The following is a 27,905-nucleotide window of genomic DNA, read 5'->3' as shown; positions in this document are numbered from 1 at the left end:
TGTTTTAAACTTGGGATCTCATATATTGACTATCAATTTTTTAGCCAATTACATTAGGTACGGTCGATAGGCAACATATTTTTTTAGGCTGAAATTAATTTGACTTAAAATTTTGATTTTTGATGTTCTATTTGAATGTCTAATTTGAAACCGAACTAAACGAATTAATCGATTAAATGAACCAGCATATTATTATTTTATTCTAATTTTTAATATGAATTTAATTTGAATATAAATAGTTTAAATTTTTTAAACCGGCAATTTTTTATTATTGGCTAAATTAGAATTATGGAGGTCCAGTTTAAAATGTTCCAAATTGACCAAACAATTGAATAAAAAAAAAAATTAGGTGGTTTATACCCAAATGTTAAGTTCGAATTTTAGTTAATTTATATTTTTAATTAAATTTATTTTTTTAAAAAAGAATAAATGAAGCTGTTAGAAAATTATCCATCTAAACTTCTGAAGTAATAGTTTGATCCTGACCTTGTCATAGTCAACTAATAATATAATAATCCCTTGTACTACGGAAAGAACTTGTCTCCTCTTTGAAAGATTTTAGAATGATCGGTTACATTGCTGATGGGGTGTTTTCCACCAATCAAGTTGCTTCTTTTAGAATTATCCGTTACATCATAATTATAAAAAAAATTTATTATTGTACTTTTTTTTGAAATGGAGAAATATGATTAATTTATTATTGATGATGTGGTGTACGTATGACACAGTAAACTTCCTTCTCCTCTCGTAATGAATACCTCAATCTTGAAATCTTGATGCACCACTTCTGACAGGGAAAAGCAAACAAAGTCCGCCGCCCATTAATCAACCAGCGCTGGGAGGCCCGCCAGTTCTGTCCTTTATTACTGGCTTTAGATCTTCAACTTTTCAACTTCTGGTTGCAGCCCGATATTACCATTTTATAGGGCCTGTTTGGCCTACCTTTTAAAAAAATAATTTTTGAAAAAGTGATTTTGGTTTGGAGATGTAATTTTAGTTAAAAATTGTAAAACGTTTGGCTGAGTTTAGATAAAAGTAATTTTTTTGAAGTGATTTTGAAAAACTGTTTGGCAAAAGTTTTTTGATGTTTGCATAAANTTTTAAATTTAAAATTGTACAAAATGTAAAATTTAAAATTTAAATTTAAAAAATAATTTAAAGATTTAAAATTTAAAATTTAAAATAATTATGAAATTTAAAATTTAAAATTTAAAATTTGAATATTTAAAATTTAAATTTTAAATTTTGAAATTTAAAAATTTAAATTTTAAATTTTAAAAATTTATAATTTGAAGATTAAAACTTTTAATTTAAAATTTAAAATTTAAAATTTTAAATAATAATGAAATTTAAAATTAGAATATTTAAAATTCAAAATTCAAAATTTAAAATTTAAAATTGAATATTTAGAATTTAAATTTTAAAAATTTAAAATTTAATTTTTAAAATTTTATAATTTGAAGATTAAAACTTGTAATTTAACATTTAAAATTTTTAAAATTTTAAATTTAAATTTTAAAATCTAAAATGCCAAATTTTAAATTTCATCTTGAATTTAAAATTTGAAATTTGAAATTTAAAATTTTAAATTTTAAAATCTAAAATTTGAGATTTGAAATTTAAAATTAAAATTTAAAATTTATAGTTTGAAATCTATTTTTCAAATTTTAAATTTAAAAAGTTAAAATTTAAAAATTCAAAAATGAATCTAAAAATTAAAAATTAAAATTAAAATTAAATTTAAACATTGAATTTAAAATGAAAATAAAAATTTGAAATTTGAGTTCAAAATCAGATTTTCAAGAAGCAGCTTTTTTCTGTTTCTGATTATGGGGCCTTCAAAATCAATTTTCTGATTCTAAGAAGCAGAATCAGATTTTAAAAATGAGATTCAAACGCTCTATTGGACCGAAAATCACTTTTCAATCAAAAAGTGCTTTTTAAAAGCTTGGCCAAACACCTCCATAGTCTGCCGGAGAAAACTAGTAATCTCCAACTGGTAGAGGGTTTTTTTCAAAGATGAGGACACTAATTAGAATATATTAACTTTTGAGAAGTAATTAGAAACATGTTGATGACGCACCGAATGCTGAATTGCTGATCCGTTTAGCCCGCTTCGGTTCAAGGTTAGGCATCCTACAGGTGAAAGGGTCATCAATTCACCAACCCTTTTCTGCTCCTTCTACAGTCAACTGGAAACTTGTGTCAAGGAACCTTCGCAGCAGCCGGTTCCGCTTCATATTTAATTTGTTTGCTACATAGTCGTGTTTATTTATTCATTTCTTATTTAGACAAAGTCCAGTCGATCCCCTCTCTTCTTCTTCTTCCGCGCACTGATAAAAAGTAAAAGGTGAAACAACTTTTCCCCCCCTTTTTCTTTGTAGTTTTGGCGGCTGTGTATAGAAATGGAATATCCTGAGCTCTGTGCTCGCACGACGTTACGGGACAGCAATCCAAGGGCTTCTTGGATTACACCGTGCCTTCAGAGGCAAATTTGTTACTTAGTTTTGACTTTGTTATCCAATTTTTCAGTTTATTTTAATTGCATCATTTGAATGTTCTTATGGTGCACAACTAGAGAACTTTGTTACTTGCATGACGATGCATGTCGTGGCACTCAAATCCTAGGGTATCCTCGTCGTCGCCGTTGTCACCATCTTTCTTATGGTGCACAACTAGAGAACTTTGTTACTTTCGTGACCTTCTGTCGTGGCACTCAAATCCTAGGGTATCCTCGTCGTCGTCGTTGTCACCATCTACAACCATGCCCTCCACTACAACTACACCTTCGCGATCTATGCAATATCCAAGCCGACCCCACGTCGCAGTGTTGCCGCTGACGTCGATGGAAGTGGGAACTGCGAAACAATTGTTGTACCCTAAAAACTTAAGCTCCCCTCCTCGTATCTGGGCTCGAGACTTTTCATAGACCCATGACATGAACTTGAATTAAATGAAATGAAATTAATAATGTTATGAGCCTGATGTGATTCGAACTAAAGACTTTCTATTCTAATATTATATGAAACAACTGTTGTACTCTAAAAACTTAAGCTGATAGAAAACAGTGTTCTAATATTTTTATATTTAATATGGACGAGATAAGAGAGAGTAGTGCCACATCAATGTGAGGGTAGAGGAGGGTGAGGAGGAGGAGAAGATGGAGGAGGTGGGAGAGGAGACATAAAGAGAAAAAGAGAAAGGAACGAGGAGAAGGAGCAAAATAAAGAAGGACGAGAAAAATAAAAGAGAGAGAAAGACGAATATGACTATTTTAATCAGTTTACTGAAAATTCAAATTTAATTTGCAAAATTTTAAAAAATGACATATTTATGTAGAAATACAAAATCAGTGATTTATTTATGCAAATAGACCTTTTTTGATCCATAGATTAACTATACTATTTTAGAAGTGTCATTTTGAAACAACCTAATGTTGCATATATAACAACTAATGTTTTTTCCACAATGCAACATCATTAAGCTATACTCTATTTTATAATGTATTTAAACAAGGTCTAAGTCTTGTCCGACAAAAAACAGACAAGTTTTACATTGTACATTTTCTGCAACTAGCTAGTGTTATCAAAATGTGCTTAATTTTGGCCAATTTAATCTTAATACCGTACAGTAAAAAAGAATATATAATTACTAACATTGCAGCAGATTTAAAACCTCACACATGTCTATTTCTTTAGATTTAAAACTATTATACATACTTTTATAAGTTTTAAAAACATATAAATATATATATTTATTGGTTAGTTGAAGGCCATCATATTTTTTTTTAAAAAAAATACTAACCATTGAATGGATAGGATGTAAGATCAATATATCTAACTTTGTATAAATAGACAACCACCAGTTTCCAAATAATTTTGTTTTTTAAAAAAAGATTAGATCATCTTTATAATAAAAAATATTATTGGACTTTAGTATTTATTGTAAGAAAATCTTTACTCCGTCTTCAACCGTGTATATGGGCCTGTAGCCGAGCTATATAATTGATTATGTGCTTTATTTTCCTTTTCTTTTGGGTAGATTTTCATATTCAAGGAATTAAGATTTTTGGTTTTTTTCTTAACAATAAGTATTGATATATACTTAATTTTGACACTGAGGACATGAACGAATTTGGAGAAGATATGTCGGGGATTGTCAAAAGAAAGGATGTCGGCAAGGATTTGGTTTTGGTAAGACAAGACATATTGAAGGTCATCTCGAATACGAGGTTTCGGTGAGGCAAGAAAGTCCAAAAATGGGTGAAAATAGAAGCTTAAAGTTATAAAAATAGAGAATAAATATGAAGGGCATTCAGACATATCCAAATTTATCCATACATTTTCGTAGCATCAGAAATAGACGCAACTTACTCTAGAAATAGCTGTAACATTGTTCATCGTTCATAAGGTTGTCTGCAATCAGCCGCCCCACAACCATCCCGTTCATCACCGAAACCATCTCGTTTCCAGCCAGCAAACGTATTTTCATGCTACACATGATCTCCACCACGTGCAGCATCTTGAGGGCCATTTCATCGAAACTGCTAGGTAAAGCTAAGTTTTGGTTCGGATTGATCAACATCCGAGATATGAGAAACCGACCTTTTATGGTTCGGAAATCATTTAAGGCCTCGAGTCACCTGTTTGCGGCCCTTCCCGTTTGAGTTCACACCAAAGCCTAGAGCTTCGAGGGGTAAAATAACACGATTGATCTGTTAGAACAAATACCGCAACGAATAATCTGATTGTGATTCAAAACTAACTAAATTTTGTTATGAAAATAAACAAATCAACTTACAAATAATTGCTAAATCCAAATAGAAAATTTAATCGATCCGGAAGCGTGCGAGGCACTGCCCTAAGGTGTATTTCCGTCCTTACGTGCGGGATTAACCGGAAACACCGCCCCAAGGTACGACCGGAATTCCTCCTCCTACGAGCACGAACGCGGAAGAGGTTGACGAAGACTCTTTCAACACCCGATGATAAAAATATTAAACAAAATAAAATTTCATCTCTTTTACTTCTCTCTACAATATTTATATATCATGAACAGTATGTAGAGAAATAATCCAATACATAAAGAGAAGAGAAATGATTCGGTACTTTTTTTTAAAAAAAATAAAAAAGATCTTAACCATTGATTAATAGAGGATAAAAATATAACATTAATACTTAGCAGGTAAAAAAATTATTTTATTCAAGATTAGTTTGGTAATTAAATAATACAATATTTAAAGAAACTTTTAATTGAGGTCCTAAATTTATGCATTAATTAGCACTAATTTAGAAAATTAATTGATTAACCAAATTTATGCAATTATTAGGCATTAATTTAGGAATCTACTTTAAATGTTTTAGTGTTTCTCAAATTATGCATTAATTTAAATTATAGAAATTTTAGAAATAGTTTTATTTCTAAATACGATGAATTTAAATTTTAAAAATTGAATACTTAAAATTTAAAAGTGAAATTTAAATTAGAGGAATTTCATATTACTATTTAAAGTTTAAATTCAATGATCATATTGTCAAATCATTTGAAATTTTCTTTATGTGAAATGTCAAATTATGAAAAGAAAGATAGAGAGAGAAAAAGGAAACAAAGAAAAAATAAAAAAATTGAAAATATAGTAGATATAAAATGACTAAATTGTCCATATATTAAAAGACAAAAATATCCTTTTTTGAGGTACCTGGTAACCGGTATCTCTCCCAAAGTGACCTGCTATTGCAGGTCACAATTTTAAAAAAACTAAATCGGAGCCGTCGAATACGCGTGAATGAACGGTAACAAAAAAAAAAAAAAGTATAGAAACATTACTCTAAAGAGAAAGGGTTGAACATTGGAATCCTCAACGGATTTCAATAGTGGAAACCGTTTCCACCTAATTAATCCATCTCATTAATTAAAATAAATAACAATGAATACTAATAAATGAGAATAAAAGAATTAATAAAATAAAAAAGAAATAATAGTAATTGAGAAATTATTGGATTTTCTCCAACATGATCATCGAACGATTCCCTCTTTGACTTGTGCATGAGATAAAGTCTTATCATCTTCAATTGGAAAGACATAGAATAATGCGAACCAATCGAACTGCGCTACGTGTCCGAACAATGGTTTATCAACCAACAATAAGAAAACATTTCAGCTTTTACTTCCTACCAGCGTAATTTCAGTTGCTAAAATAGAACCTGCTTTTAATGTGACATTTTTAAATTTTTCTGCATAAGATCGACAGTTCAAGGTAAGACATAGAAACATGTAGCTGCGAAGTTGATATTGGAACTAGCCCAACTTACGGATTTGGAAACCTTGTATATTTCAAATTTGATCTCGGTAAAAGAACCGGCAATAAATTGACAAGAAATCAACAATTGCTAGGACAATCCCACGTAACATAAAATTGAACCAGATAATGTTTACGGTCATGATATAATAGATTCAACAAGCTTGTGAATGGAAAAGTAAGTGCAAATCATATTTTAATTTTGGTTGTTTGATAAAACCTATGGGTTTATAAGAGGACTTGGAGCCTAAACTCTACGAGTTTTTTACTGTACTTTCTGGCAATTTAATCCAATTTTATAGCAAAAGAATTAAAGTAGAACCAAACCAGCTTGGCGGGAGAAGTGTACAACGCGGGTTACAAAATTATGAGGAGACCAGAAAGGGGCACTTCCTGGCTTGGCTTGCTTATTAGAGCTGAAAGTGGTATTCAGTCTTTCTAAGATGCACGGGCGGGGTTTCTCGATCAGTGCATATATATACATCATTCAAAGGTCTGGCAATGCAAGTAAGCAAGCTAAGGCGTAGAGAAAAGACGATGGCTCCGAGCAATGAAGTGAGAGGAGGCCACGCGCGGTTCACAAAAGAAATTGAAAAGGATGGGAACTCCTCTGATCGCATGATTTGGTGGGTGGGTGCATGGGGCTTGATTTAGTTGCTTGCATTAATGGGGTCGGCCGGATCGGCGCTCCTTGGGCCATGCAGTTTGGATTGCAGGGCCGGGACAAAGTACCATCGTCTGATCTTCGGGGGAATGGGGGCCCGTGGGCCTATAATTAACCTTCCACCGCTGCTCCACATTAATTAATATATATAGAGTTCGGCTGCTGTGCTATCGATAGCACCAAACACTTGGTGCTATCAAGTTTTTTGCCGTTAGACTAATCCCTTTAATTATTTTTGCTCGTTAGATTATACTATTCAACCGACCACTCACTCAACCCTAAGGGGTCCACGCATACGATCGACTCTGGGCCTCTGGCTCCCACGCACGTGCTCCTTAATTTTCTTCTCCTAGCTCATTCCTCGTCTCCGTAAATCGTAATCGAATTAAATTGCAGCGTTCGACCCGAAATGACGACTCTCCAAGTCGTAACTAATTAATATTGACTTTTAAGAGCTTTCAACGGAAGTAAAGTTTATAAGACATATATTTATTAGTATCTACTTTCGCCCCAGGGAAGATTTGGCCCCTGTTGAAGTGGGATCCGTCTCCGATGCTCGTGCCATCTGACCTGATGGGGAGGAGGACGCGTTGCTTTGTTAACAATCGCTACTACGGAAGAAGACCAACTCCCTGACTCCCACTACAAAACGAAGGGTCAAACCCTGTCTGCGCCGCACAATCCGTGCAATTTCCCCAGATTCCAAGATCTTCACAACTGTGATCCACGCTATTCGTTGACCTCTGGAGATCGAGCGCACGTGATTCCACACATATAACATTTCTTAATTAAACAAGTCAAAGAACGCAACATGTAAGTACGGGTAATGCGATCTAAAGTACGCCCTTAACCTGTTAACCCATGCTTGTAGCTTTCATTTTAGTTTCACTTTTTGCTGCTTTACTCGTACTCTTTTTTATTTTCCTTCTTTTTCTCTCTTTTTTTAATCTGTCCACGGGCCTCACACCAAATGAAAACTGGAGGAAGTTCTGTATGAATTAAGTAATTTGAGCTGGGTCAGGAGCTTCAAATTAAAATACGTACCTAACTAAACTTTGAAAAACCTATTTGTATTGAATTTAATTATCGCCGGTGGCTTTCGGGCCCTAAAGCCCGCTCCTGAGAGTAGTAATTTCCATCTATATTGGTAAGCCCCAGCATATGAAAATTCATTTTAAGAATATTTTTTTGAATATTGCAATAGAAAAGTTATATTATTAATTTCAGTAAAAATCCAAATAGCAAGAAATTCCTGATGCATTTTGTTAAAATTTCCCAGGATGCTGGAAAATTTCTGCTGCAATATATATATAGAGTCTGGCTACTATACTCTTATGAGTATAGACCTCTTTATACTCATAAATTTTTGGCCGATAGATCTTCTTCTTCTTTTTTTTTTTCATTTTCACCCGTTAGATCATACTATTCAACCAATCACCCACTTAACCCTAAGGGATTACTATTAAACTAACCAGAAACCACTATCATCCTAAGTCCTAACCGCATATTCTTTCATCCAACGGTCGAAAACTTATGAGTACAAAGGGCTCTATACTCATAAGAGTATATATATATATATATATATATATATATAGAGAGAGAGAGAGAGAGAGAGAGAGAGAGAGAGAGAGAGCTAGGCTGGTATACTCTCGGTAGTACGGAGACCTTCATACTACCAAGTTGTTTTTAATGATGTGGCTTCCAAATTGACGATCAGCTTCGTTAGATTTGATCTACACTATTGGAAGTATTTGAAAACTAAATTTCATAATTTTTTGACATCATTTATCTATCAAACGAGTAGTCTAAAAATGAACGACTGAAAATAAAAATCTCCTAAAAAATAATAATAAAAAACTTGAATTTAAGATCAGAGATACTAGTCTTACCCTAAATAGTGAAAAAAAAAANTCTTTTTCTCTCTTTTTTTAATCTGTCCACGGGCCTCACACCAAATGAAAACTGAAGGAAGTTCTGTATGAATTAAGTAATTTGAGCTGGGTCAGGAGCTTCAAATTAAAATACGTACCTAACTAAACTTTGAAAAACCTATTTGTATTGAATTTAATTATCGCCGGTGGCTTTCGGGCCCTAAAGCCCGCTCCTGAGAGTAGTAATTTCCATCTATATTGGTAAGCCCCAGCATATGAAAATTCATTTTAAGATTTTTTTTTTTGAATAATTGCAATAGAAAAGTTATATTATTAATTTCAGTAAAAATCCAAATCGCAAGAAATTCCTGATGCATTTTGTTAAAATTTCCCAGGATGCTGGAAAATTTATGCTGCAATATGTATATAGAGCCTGGCTACTATACTCTTATGAGTATAGACCTCTTTATACTCATAAAGTTTTGGCCGTTAGATCTTTTTTATTTTTATTATTTTCATCCGTTAGATCATACTATTCAACCAATCACCCACTTAACCCTAAGGGATTACTATTAAACTAACCGGAAATCACTATCATCCTAACCGCACATTCCTTCATCCAACGGTCGAAAACTTATGAGTACAAATGGCTCTATACTCATAAGAGTATATATATATATATATAGAGAGAGAGAGAGAGAGAGAGAGCTAGGCTGGTATACTATCGGTAGTACGGAGACCTTCATACTACCAAGTTGTTTTTAATAATATGGCTTCCAAATTGACAATCAGTTTTGTTAGATTTGATTTACACTATTGGAAGTATTTGAAAATTAAATTTCATAATTTTTTGACATCATTTACCTATCAAACGAGTAGTCTAAAAATGAATGACTGAAAATAAAAATTTTATAAAAAATAATAATAAAAAACTTAAATTTAAGATCAGAGATACTAGTCTTACCCTAAATAGTGAAAAAAAACTTTCTATAAAAATTTCATCAAATTTGGATTGTTTTACACTGTTAAATTTCACAAACGCATCACATCTACCATTACAATTGTCAATTTTGAGACCTTTTTGACCATTAGTTAAATGATACAAAAAAATTATAAAATTTAATTTTTAAATATTTTTAATACTGTAGATCAAGTCTAATGAAGCCGATCGTCGATTTGAAAACCGCATCATAAAAAGCAACTTGGTAGCACGGAGGCCTCCGTACTACTGATAGTATACAGCCTCAGCCTCTCTCTCTCTCTCTCTCTCTCTCTCTCTCTCTCTCTCTCTCTCTCTCTCTCTCTCTCTCTCTATATATATATATATATATATATATATATATAACTAGGCTGGAATGCTATCAATAGTACTAAGTTGTTGGTGCTATTAGATTTTCGGCCGAGGTTTTCGGCCCTTGGATGAAAAAATATACGGTTAGGATGATGTGGGCCCTCTAGAGTTGAGTGAGCTGTTGGTTGAATAGTATAATTTAACGGGTGAAAATAGTCAACAGGTTAAATCAAACGGCAGAAAACTTGGTAGCACCAAGTGCTTGGTGCTATCGATAATATCCCAGCCGAACTATATATATATATATATATAGGCCGTGGCTACTATACTATTATGAGTATTGGAGCCCTCGTACTCATAAGTTGTTTTCGATGATGGAGCTTCCGAATCGACGATCCACTCCGTTAAATATGATATAGAGTATTTAAAATTTTTAGAAAATAAATTTCGTAAATTTTCAAAATCATAATAAAGTCTATCAAGCGGGCATAAAATGAACGGTCAAAATCAAACGACGTCCTAAAAAAGGCCGATCGGAGACTTCAATTCAAGATCGGAGCTAGTGATCTTTATCTGGGTAGTGAATTAGAATTTTCTATCAAAAATTCAACAAATTTCGATTCTTTTACACAGTTAAACTAGCAAGTATTCCATACCGGCCATTAAAAATCGTCAAATTTGTGACCTCTTGATTGTAAGGTAAATGATGTCGAAAAATTATAAAATTTGATTTCTAGAAGTTTTAAATGCTGTAAATAATGTTTAACGGTATAGATTGTCGATTCGGAAGCTCTATCATCGAAAACGATTTATGAGTTCGAGAGCGATCGTACTCATAATAGTATAGTAGCCGGACCCTATATATTTATATATGCCATTAGTTAGCAAGGCTTCTTTTCACGCACGAGCCATCTTGTCCAGCCACTAATTAAGTCATCAGTTTAGATAAAAATATATTATTATTGTGTAAAACCAAACTTAAAATTAAAAGAAAATAACAATCCACAACAATTGCGAAAGATGTACTAGAGAGACAACACCGACGCCTTCTTTTTCTTTTGAGAGAGATAGGTAGCACGTTACCCGCTTCGTTTATTTTATTTAGAAATAAACTTAGCTAAAAATGTGAATCAACTAGGATTCGAACTTGAGATTTCAGATATCAATCACCAAATCCTTTGCCACTTGCTCTAGGAATGATCGGTGACGCCAAAGGTTCTTCTGTATGTGAATTCTTTTCCATCAACGATAGGAATTAATGAAACTTTGCTACATTCTCCTCAAAACCTTGGAAGCGATTCGCAAGCATGTATGTTAGGGTATTGCTGCATCACTTCCAAATTTTCATTTTTGATTTATGAGGGCATAAACTAAACAAGGGGGAAGTAGGAGGGGAAATATAACCCCGAGTAACACATTGGAAATGTAGTATTGAGACGTACAAAATTGGATTTTCCTTCATAGGATCCTGCTAGATCTTCTAGATCACTTATAACTTTTTCTTTTTTTTTTTAGGAGATAGGTAGCACGCTACGCATTTTATTTATTTTATTTAGAAATAAATTTAGCTGGACGTGTGAATCAACTGGGATTCGAACTTGGAACCTCAGGTACCAATCACTTATAACTATTATATGCGCTTCTCTTGTGTTTTTCTTTTAATATAAAATACGAGGTGATTTTCTATATTTCAATTTATTTAAGAGATTAATCAGTTGGTTCGTTTAGTCTATAAAGTCTACACCGAGCGAGATTCTATAGAAGATGTAAGAGAATGAATAAATTTAATTTGCAAGGAAGAAAATGCAGCCATTCGTTCCATGGATGCCTAATAGGTAGGTCAGATCCAAATTGGAGTTTGGCTGCCTCCCTGATAAATTATTAGGTTGATATCTTGTGAATACGACATTTGCATTTTGCAGTGGTGAGTGGAGCGGCTGGCCGGGCTTGCTTGGTATATACTGTTTAGGGAGTCAGAATTAAGGACGGGTTGGTATTAGTGAAATCTTGTGTCCCCCACAGGGAGCTTAGCATCTTAATTAATAATGGGAGTTATATGGCGAGTTGGGGGACTCTCTTCCATACGAGGTCGGTTGGTGGGTACCTTCTCAGGCTGTTTCTTCTTTTATTGCTCCAGGATGCATGCATATATATGATTGATTGATTGATTGATTAATTAATTATGGATTCAATTATTGAAAAGAGAAGCCACGGAGAAGCAGAAAGAGACTGACTGATCCCCGGTGGTCTCTTGATAACCCAGTCAATGCTGGCTCCTCGTGTTGTGCCGCGTCCCCTAACCTATGATCAAAGCTAAATGCATGCTCATTTCGCAAAAAAACGATCCTAGCCAGTCTTGCAGTGGTCATGCATGTGTCAAATTAGCTAAAAGGCCGATTCAAATTAAGAGGCAGCAAAAGAAAACGAAAGTCTTGGTAATTAATATATTTGAACGGGGTGGTCGGTGTATAGCTTGTTTGTGCCTGCCCATTCACCACCCAATTCAACGCGTTACGCGCGGCGAAGGTGATTAATTAACTTCCATCAATTGAATTCAATTAGCTGATTCGTTACGCAGCCGGAGGAAGGTGCCAACGCGCGCGCGGTTGACTTGATTGGCGGTATTAAATCTATGTATGCCTAATGTTAACTTCTACTAATCTAACGGCATATGCATTTTTTTATTGAAGGATGCTTAATTAGGATGGGAATGAAAATTAGGGTGAACTATTTTCGGTATTGGTGTTGGTTTGGGAGATTGACATTTCAATTTTCATTCCGAAAAGAATCGAATCCTCAAAAATAATTTTTATTATAGTGTTTGAAATCAGCTTTGATTCAGGCAATATATATATATATATATATATATATATAACTATCAAGTACCAATTCTTAAATTCAAATATTAATCTATATTCAATTCTAAAATAAATGATAATTAAAAATTAAATTGAAATTACGTTTTTACAATTAAATTTTAAATTTTTAAAGTTTAAATCATAATATAACTTTGATGTTTAAATTACTAATTCTAAATTAAAATTTGACTTTAAATTATAAATTTAAATTTTGTTATTCAAATTTTAATTACAAGTTTAGATAGTATATTTATATTTCAATTAAAAATTATTTTTTTAAATTTTCAATTTGAAAATTATTTCAACTCCCGTCTTAATTTTTCTTATTGAATAAAAAAGGCTAATTTGTATAAAAAATTCATTAGTTTTGAGATTTTGTAAAAGTGGGTCACCATTTTCAATTTTACAGATTTGGATCGAATTTTTAGAAAACTAATCAAAATAACCTTATTTATTTCTCTCTCTTCTTCTTTTTTTTTTTTTGTTCTCTTGCTCTTTTTTTTATTCTCTTCAAAAAGCGCGGCGGAGGCAGAGGCGGCCTACCTTGCCTCTACCCCGCGCGCCCTCGCCCTTGCCCACACCCGCATACCCTCGCACCCCTAGTCCTCCTCGCCTCCGACCTCGTCGGCGCTGTGCTCGCTGTCGCCCTCTGGGATGCCACACCTCGCTTCTGCCCCATATGCTCTCGCCCTCGCCCTCGCTCACCTTCCACGACGATAATGAGTGCAGCACAACATCCTTTTCCTCCGCCTTCGCCCTTTATCTCGACTGCAGTAAATTTTTCACCCACTAAACCCACTGCTGGGAACCCACGTCCTTACCACCGTTGTCGACGACAAAGAGGACATGCTTCTCGGCGCCAAAAAGCTCGCCGGCGAGGGAGGGAGAATGCGGCCCACCGCGGCCTTGACTGGGTCGGAGGTGAGGAGGGCTTGGGGTGCATAAGGGCATCTCTGGTCAAACACTTTTGTAAAATAAATAAAATAACTAAAAATAAAAAACTAGAGAATAAGAAAGAAAAATTAGAGAAAAAGAAAAAGAAAATGAAGTTGTACTATTTTAGAAGAACGTTGTATTGTTATAAATATAAATTGCACCATTTAAGATAAAAGTTACACTCTTTAAATAAAAATTGCACTCTTTGAAAGATAGTTACACTATTTCTTCTCCTCCCTCTTCCCTTTTGCTTTCTTAAGGTGGAGAAACAATGTAACTATCTCGTAAAGAGTATAACTTTCATCTTAAAACATGTAGTTTATATTTCAAAGAGTGCAACTTATGTTTATAACAGTGCAACGTTTTTCTAAAATAGTGTAACTTTATATTTTTCTTCAATTTTTTCTAGTTCTTCTTTCTTATTTTTTCTCTCTTCTTTTTTTCTCTCGTTTTTTTTTTTAATATTTTCTCCGAAGAGGGAGGGTGGGGGCGAAGGTAGCCTGACTCGCCTTCGCTCCGCCTGCCCTCTCCCTCGCCCTCGCTCGTGCATGTGCACCCCCCGCCCTCCTCGCCTCCGACTCCGTGCCTATGCACCCCCCTTCCTTGCTTCCGACCCCGTAAAAGTTGTGCCGCAACCCTTTTTCTTTCTCTTCGACCTTTCTCCATCGCTTCCGCGGCCCTCCGCGTCGATAACAAAGGCGACGTCCCAAAAGGCAACGATGAGCGCAGCCTCGATAGGGTAGGAGACGAGGAGGGAGAGGGGTGTGCGGGCGCGGGCACGAGCGAGGACTAGGGAAAGGGCGCGCGGGGCAGAGGTGAGGCGGGTTGCCTCCGCCCCCGCCCTCCCTTTTCAGAGAAAATTTTTAAAAAAATAAAAGAAAAAAAAATAAGAGAGGAAAAAAATAAAAAAAGAAGAACTAGAGAAAATAGAAGAAAAATATGAAGTTATACTATTTTAGAAAAATATTACACTGTTATAAACGTAAGTTGCACTCTTTGAGATATAAACTGTATTTTTTAAAATTAAAGTTACACTTTTTAAACAAAAATTACACTCTTTGGGAGATTGTTATACTATTTCCTGTTCAAAAGCAGAGGAGAAATAGTGCAACAATCTCCCAAAAAGTGCAATTTTCGTTTAAAAGGTATAAATTTTATCTTAAATAGTACAATTTATATTTATAACAGTACAATATTCTTCTAAAAATAGTATAATTTTATCTTTTTTTTTCTTCTTGTTTAGTTTTTCTTTCTTATTCTTTAGTTTTTGGTCTTTAGTTAATTTTTTTTAATTTTAAGCATATAAAAATTCTTGACCAGAGATGCTCCTATGCACCCTCCGCCCTCCCCGCCTTCGAAACAACCGAGGCCATACTCACTGTCGCCTTATAGGATGCCGCCCTCTTCTCCAGCATTGCTGAGCTCTCTTCTGTGTCCATCTCGTTCGTTGCCTATCTTTGGTGGGCACAGTGGGTTGCATTCCCTCTCCCAGCCAGTTAGCTTCTTGGTGCGGATAAGCACTTCCTCTTTATCATCGGCGGCAGTGGTGAGGACAAGTGTTCCCATAAGTGGGTTTGATAGGTGAAAAATCTATCACAGTAGAGATAGAGGGCGAAAGTGGAAGAAGAGGACATGGTGCCATCCTCATTACCATCATGTAAAGCCGCAAAGACGGTGGTGGAAGATCGGAGAGAAAAAAAAGGGCGGGGTTGGAGGCGAGAAGGGTGGGGTGAGAATAAGCGCGGACGAGGGCGCATAGGGCGAAGACAAGGTGGGACATCCAAGAGGACCACGGCGAGCGCAGCCTCGATAGGGTCGGAGGCAAGGAGGACCGGAAGCGTGAGGGTGCGTGGGTGCGGGCGAGAAAAGCGCGTGGGGTAGAGGCGAGGCGGGCCGCCTCCGCCTCCGTCGCCCTCTTGAAAGAGAAAAAAAAAAGTGAGAGAAAAGAATAAAGGTACTTTGGTCAGTTTTCTAAAAATTCGGTCCGAATCTACAAAATAAAAAATTGTGGCTCACTTTTGCAAAAACTCAAACTAGTGAATCTTTTCTGTAAATTGGCCAATAAAAAAAAATCAGAGTTTTGTTTAGTTCGTATATTATGCCCTTTTATTTTTGTTTCTATTCGGATTTTTATTTTTATTACAGCTGAAATAAAGGAAAGGGAAAAGGTGGGAAACAACGTATTATTCCGTAACCAATAGTGTCTATGTATAAAATGAGTACCAGAGGTCGATATCCCTACCGGCAGAAAATAAATCTAAAATGCACCAGATATATTGCTGATGTGACATCCCTCGACCAGTAAAATTATATCTTTTCAGTTGATACGTTTCATCATGATTAATAGAAATATATTTTTTTTATACTTTTCTTTCAAATAGAATGATATGATTGGCTTATTACTGATGATGTGATGCAAGTATAATATAGTAGACTTTCTCTACCAGCAGAGAGAAGTACAGCAAGTTGGCTATTTATTATTGGGCTAAAATAGGTCTAACATCCTACTCCGTAACAATAGGCCCAGAAAACTAATAAGTTGAGTTGAATGAGCGTAATAAGTTGAATGGAGGTGTGGTCCACAAGAGGCCTTACGGCAAGAGGTTCAACAATAGACTCAACGTCCAGATGGGTTGAGTCAGGTTGAAATCCGCGAGCACTGTGGCTGAGCCCTTAAGTGTGATGAGTCCGCCTTTTTTATCAATACGTATTTTTGGAATAGTTGGTTAGCGCTTATGATCCAACACAGCGGACCTCCATGGTGCCAATTTTAAGCTGCGTGATTCGCGGCCGAGGGTTTACTATTATGCATAAGTATAAAAAGTCCTGACATCCCCAGGCGCACCGAGATCTAAATAATTAAGAACAAAATATGTAATATGATTTAATAAGAAGGGGAGGTGGATCAGTCATGAGAAAAGGTCATTGGAATATTCTGCATGACTTTGTTTGGTCTAAAAGTGAGAAGCTGGAAATTTTCTTTTTTGCCCCTTCACATGTAATGTCAGTTCAGCTCTTAACTTCAGATCTATAGAAATTTAGTCCTAATATTATATTTCCAATTCAATTGTACACAAGTTCAATATTTAAATAATTCAACTTTCTAAATTCGTTCTGCTCTATTATTATACTTTTTATCGGTCTATCATCTAAAATATCATTGAGTAGCGAGAGAAAATTCCAAATTGCTCCGGTAATAATGAGTTTTAATAAAAAATATGATATCCAAAGTAGTTCTAAAATTCTCTTTGCTTAATCAAAATATATTATTTTAAAATATATAAAAGCGCACAAACAATGCTTAGAAAAGTTTTAGTTATCTATTGGCTTTACTTTTTACAGCTCATATTACGGTTATTTTTATATGCTATACTGTGATACATATTTTAAATGCCACCACTGAACTATTATTATGCTGTCAATCTCGACCCTACTGACAACTTACTGTTTTAAATGGAAGATAGTAGTTCCATTACGAAGTAGTTGTTGAAAATGATAGAGAGCTTACTTTCAAATCCCTTGTTGGGAGAAAAAATTTAAAATGCACCGGTTATATTAGTGGTGTGGTGTCTCCAATCAATCGAATAATTTGTTTGAATTTATTTTATCCTATCAAAATTAAAAAAATATATATTTTTATTATATTTTTTAAAATAAAAAAATATAATTATCTTGTTATTGATGATGTTGTGCAAGTATAATATAGTAGACTTTCTCCTGATTAAAATAAAGTAAAAAAAAGTGCCTATTGATAGCGGGGTAACAGGAACAACCTATTTGGAGTATTACCGAACCATTGGTTTGGATGAGTTTGCAAATCAAAATTCATTGAATTATATATTTGCAAGTGCTAATGAGTGTGATTTGATTTGATATATCATAGTTTAAAAATAACTCTAGCAAGCATAAATAAATCCAATGATTTGGGATGGAATTTGTCGTAATTTGTATTTTTCATATATTGGAAAAAATCGTCTATCGAAAAATGTTATTCCTAGTTTCTTTGTAAGTCATATAATTATGGACAAAAGTAGAAAAATAAAAAAGTAAAATTTTAGGAGAATTAAGGCCCAAAATTAATTAATCTGAATTTACAAAATTACGACTCAGTTAAATTTTATGAAAATATGATAGGGGACAAAATATAAAAGTAAAAAATAATTCTAATTTTCGAAATGTATAAGATACACTATGGGCGTGTTTGGTTCGAAGTTAGAATCAGAATAAGAATCAGAACCAAAATAAGCTGGAATTGAAAACGGAATGACTCATTACCTAATTCTGCTTGATTCATCACCTGAATTGGAATCGGAGTAAATCATTCTCATTGTCGGTATTTGGTTTAGGTGGATACAAAAAAACGTAATCAAATAATATACTAACTTTATCTTTATAATATATTAATTTAAATTCAAATTAAAAATTAAATATTAAAACTTTATATAAAAATTTTGAAATAATGTCAAAATTTTAAATCTATTTTTTTAAAAAAATTAAACTTTGAAGTTGAGTGGATAATTCAAAATATGAAACTAAATTTTGATTTATTCAAATTCAAACTTAAAATTACAATTTTAATTTTAATTTGAATCCATAAATTTAATTTAAGTTTGTGATATCCTAAATTTAATTTAAGCTTTAAAAAAATTTGAATAAAACTTATTATAAAAAAAATTAAATTTAAATTCACATTTCAATTAAGTTAGTATTCGGAAATACTTGATTAAATTTTAATTCATATATTTAATTTCTAAATTTAAACTCATATTTTAATTAAAAAATTAAAAAAATAAAGTTAATCCGAATAAATATCCATTCCGTCCGGATTCAACTTCTCAAATAAATCCGAATAAATCATTTTGTTTTAATTAACATGATATACACATTTATGGTCAATTTATAAAAAATTATCTCAAATAAGAACGAATGATTATAATCAATTTGTTAAAAAAAAATATTTATATCCATATATAAATTCAATTTTACAAACGGTTATGATCAACTGGCTAAAATATTTAAAATAAAAATGAACGGTTATGATCAATCTTTTAAAAAGTAGTATTTTTAGTCATCTATTTTATATTAAAATTTAAATTTGAGTTTAAATCGTGAATTAAATTAAATTTTAATTTTTGATATCAAATCTATTAATCTATTTTACATTAAAAATTTAAATTTGATATTATAGATATTTTTTAATAAAATATAAATTTATAAAATATTTTATTATAAAATTTTGAATAAATATGATTTATAATTTTTTATTAATTTAAAATAAATTAAAATAATTATTATATGTATTTATTTACACTTAGGGTCAACCGGTATATATATATATATATTTATATATATATATATAATTAATTTTAAATATATGAGACGTAATTTTACTTCGCGCAGGAATCAGGATAAATTCGGCCGTGCTTCGCGCCGCTACCGTCGATCTCGCCCGTCTTCTTTCTTTCTCTTCGTTTTCTCGAGATACGCGGAAAGGGCAAAACAGAAGGAAAAAAAAACAAAAGCACACAATAACTGACCCGAAGAAGTAGCCTTTTACCGTCGTCCCAACGTTTTCCTGCGTTTAGTATTTCATTCGATTTGATTTCGTTGTCGTCGCCCTCCTCTCCTTTTTCTTTTTTAAAAAAAATTTTATTTTAATACTTCTGTTTTTTTTTGCCTTTTACCAACAAGGCCCGGCCAGCTCGCTGTGTCTTTGCTCCCTCGGAAAGCAAAGGCGACGGGCGAGGGAGCAGAGAAGTCTTTTCTTTACATCAGGGGTAAGAATATCCCCCTTCCCCCGGAGGAGGAGGAAGAGCCCGAAGAGGTGGTGGAGAAGCGAAACTATAAGATACTAAGATAGAGAGGGAGAGAGAGAGAGAGAGAGAGAGGGAGGGAGAGAGTCCAAAAGAGAAAAGGAGCGATAACAGTAAAGACAGAGAGGGAAGGGGAAAGAGACAAAGAAAGCAAGCAAGTGTTGAGCGTTCTCTTCTTCGTTGATTTAATTCCCCACCCGTCGCTCGCTAGGCCCTCTCTCTCCTCTTCCGTAGACATCTGTTGCTGCCGCGGTAGCTGTCACCGCCTCTACATTTTCTCGGCTCGGCGGGGCGGAGGCAGGCTTGCTGAGCGAGCGAGAGAGAGAGAGCGAGAGAGAGAGAGAGAGAGAGAGAGAGAGAGGAAGAGGAGATGGCGGCGGCGGCGGCGGCGGCGGATGGTGGGGAGAAGAAGTCGGGGGTGTCAGATGTGGGGGCGTGGGGCATGAACGTCGTCAGCTCGGTGGGCATCATCATGGCTAATAAGCAGCTCATGTCTCCCGCCGGCTACGCCTTCTCTTTCGGTCCGCCCCTCCCTATTTATCACCGCCAGCGCGCGGCGCTCGCTCTCTCTTTGCACACACACGCACAGCACTACCACCGCCGCCAAACAAGCTTGGATTTGGGAGGAGTTGCCGTTTAATAAAACACGACCAGAATACGGGAGAGCGGGCGGGTCTGGGTGCGTCAGATCTACCTACAGCGACGCTTTCCCTTTCCCCTCTTTCTCCCGCTCTCCCAACTTCCCATTGCGATCTGATCTGCAGGAAGCCGCTTCCCTCCGACTCTCTTTTGCTCTTTTTTTTTTTTTTTAAAAAAAAAAAACAAACAAAAACAAAAAAACAAACAAATCCGATCCAATAGCTTCTTCCACGACCGGCGCTTCGTCTTTCTCAACTTTGTATTTATTTTTCGGTTTTTCTCCCCCACTTCGTCGTTTCTTCTCTTTTCCGCGGACCCTTGAAGGCGGCCGGCGTTCCGAATTTCATACTTTTTGATTGGTCAGATGGAGGGGCGGCCTTTGCGGATCTCTCTTCTGCCGAGAGTTTGATGCAGCCCTCGCTGGTGTGCCTGCCTTAAAACAGTGCCTTCTTTTTTTTATCGCTTTCATTCCTTGTTCTTTCGAATCTTCATCGCAGAACGAATCTTCCAAAATCCACTTACGGTGCCATGCCCTTCTTTATCTCTTGGATTATCCCAATTTGACGCTGAAAAATAACACAGCCTCTAGTTAATATACAGACAAATCCTCTTACTCTGCTAGCTTACTCGCCTACCGAGCAATTTCGGCACTCTGACAAATTATTGTTGATCATCATGGCATCCATTCAAAACTTTTCTGATGGTTGTCTAATCTCTGTTTTTTGATATACAGCCACCACACTCACTGGGTTCCACTTTGCGGTTACTGCGGTTGTTGGCTTGGTGTCCAATGCCACCGGATATTCGGCATCGAAGCATGTCCCTCTGTGGGAACTTCTCTGGTTTTCTATTGTCGCTAACACCTCAATTACCGGCATGAATTTGAGCCTTATGCTTAACTCTGTCGGCTTTTATCAGGTGTGGTGGTATCCCTAATTGTCCATTCGTCATGAATTTCATCTGGCAAAAATTTGATTTAGAAGCTAATTTGTGTTGTCGGGCTGCAGATCTCCAAGTTGAGCATGATTCCTGTTGTATGTGTGATGGAGTGGATCCTACACAGTAAGCAATATTCGAGAGAAGTCAAGATTGCCGTCGTGGTGGTGGTTGTTGGCGTTGGTGTCTGTACAGTAACCGACGTGAAAGTTAATGCCAAGGGTTTTCTGTGTGCTTGTATAGCTGTACTCTCAACATCCTTGCAACAAATTGTGAGTAGCCTCCTATTGCTTTGAATGTCAATCTGAACCGGTTGTTAATTATGGTTTTGCATTTCGACATCCTTGCAACAATGCGGAAGTTAATTATGGTTTTGCATTCCTCCAATGGTCATAACGTTCAACTCTTTCTTTCCTTCAGTATATTTCCTTCTGGTTATTTAGCAGTTTCCTATGGCTACCATGTTATGGATTGTCTAATAGCATACTCAAAGCTTGCTGATTGGATACTTCGTATTTCTATATTCCATTTTTTTGTGGCATTTTTTAACCATCTGTCCTGATGCTTTTTGTTGGTATCATGCCAATATTATTACTTATTAGGTTTTACTAAAGATATTTTCATATTCGTCTACCAAACCATTGGACATTGAATATAAAATTCCTGATCCTCATTGTCTTTTTATATTCCCTCTATAAATCTCTAATTTTTCAATGTTAACCCTTCTGTCAAATTCTTTTAACCCTATTGGTTTAAGACACTTAGAGAAAGAAAAGGGCTATTTAGCCCTTGTAAGGTAGAAAGGACTTTCTTCTTATTCTTCAAATCTCAACCTCCCTCTTCGTATGCCCTTCTTCTCCTATCTCCTAATGTCTCCAAATTTTTTTTTTTTTTTTTTCTGTCCTTTTCATACAGTTTTGCTGCTTAGTAGATAACAATGCTTAAAGAAAGGATCACCGCTTGCAGTGAAACACAATGATCACCACTGTATGTTTTTTTAATCTTTTAGGACAGGCTATATTAACTCTCAGATGGAACTTGAAATTTCTGAAAAGACAATAAAAATGGCTATATTGTTTTATCGACTCACAACTTCACTCATCTCTCACTGAAAATTGGAAGCTTTCTCTACGAAGTGTTACCTTAAGTGCCTCGCTTTAATCTTCGTACTTTTCTTCACCGGATAGTCAAGTGGTCTTCACTCTTTCAACAGTATAGCAGTCTTCCCTTTCTAGATCGTAACCAATGGGTAAAGTAAAACAACCAAAACTAGATAATTCGGTTCAGTTTAGTTTGATTTTGGTTCAATTCAGTTTTTCACAATATATAAATTTCAGTTTTCGTTTTGTTTAGTTTAGAATTTTGTTCTCAACAGAACCAAACCGAACCTATATGAGAGAACAGAATATGCATAGAAGATACAATATCCGTTAGTAGAACAGTTATAATATGCTCTATGTAGATTTGGATATAATATTATAATGAACAAATATTGGTTTAATATGCCAATTAGCATGATATGTTAAAAGCAGGTCACGCTCCAGCTTTGAACAATGAAATCTAGTAAAAAAGTATCACCTTGTCATCTTCTCAGAATTTGAGAATTTCCAGACATCAATGCGTATGTTTGATGAGGTGAACCTGTCCCTTATACTCTGTAAATGCTTGCGGAAAGGTAGTTTCTAGCTTTTGGTGGTTGAATAAACAAATTATTATCACAATGATTCAGTCAATGTAAAAGGCAGCTCTGTACTTTGCTCGTGACACTTAGGGTGCGTTTGGTTCGCTCTATCTTTTTAAGATTTCTAGTAATCCAGTAAAAATAAAAAAATATGATGGTGTTTGGCTAAACGCACTAAGTAATCTAGTTGATAATACTGGATTTACTTGAGAATGAGATGCATCCCAAAGTACTAATCTCATTCCTTTGAGGGAGGGTGGGTATCCTTATATTAATGGATTGGGGTAATTATAATATGTCTAATATCTTTCTTTCTTCCCATCCGCCCGCTAGTTGGTATTATTTTTTTTTACACTCTAACCTCATATCTCTCTCTAAACTTATCTTTTTCTCTCTCTAAACTAAGCTATTTCTCCTCCTCATTTTCTAAAATCTAAACCCTCTCATTCTTTCTAACCTCGACTCTATTTCTCTTCATACTTTTTTAATTATGCTCTCTCTTTCTAATCTATTTTCTCTCTCTTTTTTTTTTCTAAAAAGATGTCGAAATTTTTTATAATATTATTTAAAATTAATTAATTAATTGTATATTTTTCGTAATCTTAAATAACATGACTAAATAATATGACCGTACGAACCAAACACTGAAATACTACATTCTTAGTAATAGGATGAATAAGAATAAGATTTTCGAATATTTTTTTACTCCTAGTAATATTTCATAGTGCGAACCAAACGCGCCCTTATTGTTTTTGATGCAGTCGGTTAAAGTGATATTTGTAATCAGCCGGTTTAAGGATGTGATGTTATATTTATTCTCTTGAGAGGAAGTATACAATAGTTTATTTGGCCTTTGCAAGTTTGTTTGTTCACTTCATACATTGAAAATTGCCATTTTGATATAGTTAGGAAAGCTCAAGTGAAATTGAATGAATCTGTTCTTGACTGTCTCTGTAACCAGAAGGTCCAAAAGGTAAATGAAAGCATCTGTTTTTTTTACTCTCATACATAAGATAGGAGTCAACACTTGAGATTCTACAGGCTATAGAAACAAGGTTACCAACAGATGGAGCGTTTGAGTTGAGTTTTTGCTTTTCTCAAAGTGTTTTCAGTTTATTGACACAATAACATCTTCAGACTCTATGACTAGATGTTAAATTATTCGAATTGGCAATGACGGGTGAGATTATGAAGACTAATCATGCCTTACAGTTGTGTCACTATCAATATCTAAAGCAAGAAGTAATCATGTAACAGATAAAGGGCAACTATAACTTTCCAGATTTTATACTGACTTGAGGCAGAGGTGCTGTATACTCATCCAGAAGATAATGGTGCTACGTAGTGGTGTTTCACGAGCCAATCTGTAGGTCTCTGTTAAGTTCCTAGTCATTCTGAAACATAAGCATATGAAGGGGTTAGGATTTCTATATAGGAAGTTTGAAATCCCTAGGGCTGCAAGTGGGGCTGGGCGAGCAAATACCTGAAATAATGCAATCAATCTTACCTCTTATGTCATTGGAACCTTGGTTACTTCGTGGACTACAGAATGTGCATAGTGCCGCTAGGGACATCTGTGTTTTAAACACTATATATAGCTTAGACATATCATGTATACTTACTGTAATCAAATTATCATTCTAGTAATTGTGAAGTTTAATGAATGAATTTGTGTTTCATTAAGATTAACTGTTGTTTCCTTCTGTTTGCAAGTAACTGATAGGGGAGTTACCATCACAATTTAGGCTGTCACACTGCCATAGGTGGGGAGTGGGGACCTAGAACCTGGTTGTTGTTTTAGTTTGAATGGTTCTCATCACATAATTGTCAAGATGCCATTTGGTTAAATCTATTATTTTACAATGACTTAGAATGCAGTTATATCAGGAAAGGAAAATGGCACCAAGTTTCTTGTGATGCCTTTTGTACTTCATTTTACTTCAATTCATCTAAAACATTTATTTATCTTGCTATATATTTCAGTTTGCTTAGTGATGCTTGCTGGTATGATGTTTAAGTGATCGTCATGCAGCAAATACCTTAAGGTCTTTATCAGATATTTGAGAGGATATAGTCAATTACTTTTTAACAAGGCCTTTTTGGTACATAGTCCTGAATTTTGTTCCAGTTCATGTGTTTGCCAATGTGTGTAGCTTATTGATATGATTGCGCAGAGTAATCACATTGCATTTTCCTCTGATTAAATTGCTAACGAGTAATGAGAAGGAAGGATATAAAATTGTCCTGCTCTGAAATTGTGAAAGCTTTATTGTGTGAAGAACATTGAAACTTGGAGTCATATGTTCTTGTTGTGGAACAGTCTGCTATTATACAACAAAATTGCACGAACCTTTAGCTTTCATATTTTGGAAATATGATTGAGGGTGATTAGAATGTGACACTATAGATCCATCATATTCAGTTCATGAAGATTTAGTCTTCCATTGACCATGTATTGGCCACCCACATGGATCTCACTAGGAATAGTGTTTGAAAGTTTCTGTTTGAAGTCTGAATCTACATCATGTTTATTCTAATAGAAGAAATTTTCTGACATGTGGAGGACTATTTTTGAGTTCATTGTCTCAGAATTTGATTTATCTCCTTTGCCATGTAGTCAATTGGGTCGTTGCAGAAGAAGTATTCAATTGGTTCTTTTGAACTTCTGAGCAAGACTGCGCCTATACAAGCTCTTTCTCTTCTGTTTCTTGGTCCATTCATTGATTACTACCTCAATGGCAAGTCTCTTTTGGAGTATGATTTCTCCTATGGTGTAATTGTAAGTTCCATCTGTTTGATTTGCTGTTATCACCTTTTAAATGCCAAAAAGAATGTGTGAGAGGAATAACTGTTGATAAATTGTGCAGTTCTTCATCGTGCTGTCATGTTCGTTGGCTGTATTCTGCAACATCAGCCAGTATCTGTGCATCGGCCGTTTCTCGGCTGTGTCCTTCCAGGTTCTGGGCCATATGAAGACTGTCTGTGTGCTCACTCTTGGTTGGCTGCTGTTTGATTCACAACTGACTTTCAAGAACATAATGGGCATGTTGCTGGCTGTTGTTGGAATGGTCGTATATAGCTGGGCTGTGGAGGTAGAGAAAGCTAAAGCTAAGAATGTCCTTACCAAAACTAGCTTAACCGAAGAGGAGATTCGCCTTTTGAAGGAGGGAGTTGAAAATGCTGCTCCTGTGAAGGATGTCGAGCTTGGAGAAAACAAGGCCTAGTTCGCAGGTACATGTTTATTCTGATGGCAAGCAATTTCGTCTAAAACACATCCTCATTTAATCTCAATTATTGCAGTAAATTCTTTTTTTACTAGGTAAGACACCAAGATCTTTATGTTGAAGGTCTGAAAAATGTTTATTTATTATTCTCCCTCTGTTTTTAGTTACATAGGTTTTTCATATTTATTCATTTTTTCCTTGTATGACTAAAGAGTGGAGGATGTTGCTTCCTGTGGAGACATTATGCGTATGTTGAAATGAGACTCAGCAATGTCTCTTTATTTTCTGCACAAAAAAGCAATGTGTTTTTGAACCTGAACAGACAGACAGATGAGTGACTGAATTATTATATTCGTTCTTGACAATGTTTGTCCTTATAGGTTGGTGATATGTTGTTGTATGTGATGTGAAGATTGCTGATTGGTTTGTAATATATATGCAGACTGTGATATATTAACTTGCAGGTACATGAACACCTCATAGCATATGGTTTATGGGTTGACACTTGACAGAAGTATCCTTCGTCAGTTAGGATTGCGCGTGCTAAAATTAGGGAGAGCAAGTTTTATCGCAGTAAGTAAATGCTTAATTATTTGAATGCGGAGCTTAATAGAAATTTTAAGAAGTGAAAAAAGAAAAAACTCCTCGCAGCTGAGGAAGCTTCTAAGCACTGGACTGTTCAAATCCCCTTGTGCTTAGTTGTCTGTTAGCTTTGTTTGTTTCACGGGATCTCCCGTTTGGAACTCGGCCATCAGGACTGTCTGCAAGCACGGGCATCTAGTCACGACGGCCGAATTCTATCTTGATCTGCAAGTGCGGATGTTTCGCGGTGACCGTCAGAGTATTTTTGAATTCTGAATCAAAATATTGTACCTAGATGAATTTGACTTGCTGTATGAAGTGATCTGAATTTTGAATTCAAACCTGAATCCTAAAATTTCAGACCAAGAAAAAGGCTCAAATCCAAACTGAAACGGTTAGGTAGTTGATAAATTGCCTGAATTCGGAGGTGATATCAATACGGAAAATTGCCTGAATTCGGAGGTGATATCAATACGGAAGCAGGAACAGGCAAAGGGGCTGAACTCGAAACTATGTCATTGGGGCCCAAAGCCCCAAAGCAGAGCCGAACCTGCCCAACTGCCCACCATAACTGCACCAACCTTACAGATTTCGAGGAGCCCGGGCCAAAATTAAGCCCACTCCCTCAAAAACGAAAAAGAGGGGCCGGGAGGCGGGAGGTTCTCTCCCGCTCAGATTCGTTCCGACTTCCGAGAGGCACCCCACTCGTCATCAGCAGACAGCAGTTCACTGATCCTAAATCCTCATCCCCATCCCCCCGAACCCTGCCAATAAAAGTCTCATCCTCAATCGTCGTCGTCGTCGTCGTCGTCGTCGTCGTCCGGGAGGAAGCTTTGCCACGCTGCTGCTGCAAAAGGTATGCCAAATGCTCCTCGTTTGTCCCTTATGTTATGTACTTGTTCACCGCTCTCTCTGTTTTTTACTCCATCAACCCTCTAAGCCATCCCGATCAGACCATTGTATCAAATCCTTATCGCTTGCATTTACGAATTCTTTCAGGACTGTTTGACTAGGTCTCCAACTCCGTGAATTGTTGAACTCTCTCAAACTAGTTAGCTGATGCTAGAGTTCTGAATATGTTGATCCTTTAACTGTTACCGGTGTTTACGAGC

General features: G+C 35.3%; 1 protein-coding gene across 1 annotated transcript; it reads left to right on the top strand.

Moving 5' to 3' along the window:
* LOC109711494 (UDP-galactose transporter 2-like) lies at positions 19,578-26,576 on the top strand. Its single transcript, XM_020234567.1, has 5 exons — positions 19,578-20,252; positions 21,104-21,288; positions 21,378-21,578; positions 25,605-25,766; positions 25,855-26,576. The coding sequence occupies exons 1-5, from the start codon at positions 20,102-20,104 to the stop codon at positions 26,209-26,211; spliced, it is 1,056 nt and encodes a 351-aa protein (XP_020090156.1). The 5' UTR covers positions 19,578-20,101; the 3' UTR covers positions 26,212-26,576.

Source organism: Ananas comosus, linkage group 6 (assembly GCF_001540865.1).
Source record: "Ananas comosus cultivar F153 linkage group 6, ASM154086v1, whole genome shotgun sequence".
NCBI lineage: Eukaryota > Viridiplantae > Streptophyta > Magnoliopsida > Poales > Bromeliaceae > Ananas > Ananas comosus.
This window is presented reverse-complemented; position numbering and strand designations above follow the sequence as displayed.

Excerpts from the sequence above, each read along its gene's own strand:
- LOC109711494 (XM_020234567.1), top strand. The coding sequence starts at position 20,102 with ATGGCGGCGGCGGCGGCGGCGGCGGATGGTGGGGAGAAGAAGTCGGGG. Across the intron at positions 20,253-21,103 it reads CGGCTACGCCTTCTCTTTCG|CCACCACACTCACTGGGTTC; the intron begins GTCCGCCCCTCC and ends TTTGATATACAG. Across the intron at positions 21,579-25,604 it reads CAACATCCTTGCAACAAATT|TCAATTGGGTCGTTGCAGAA; the intron begins GTGAGTAGCCTC and ends TTTGCCATGTAG.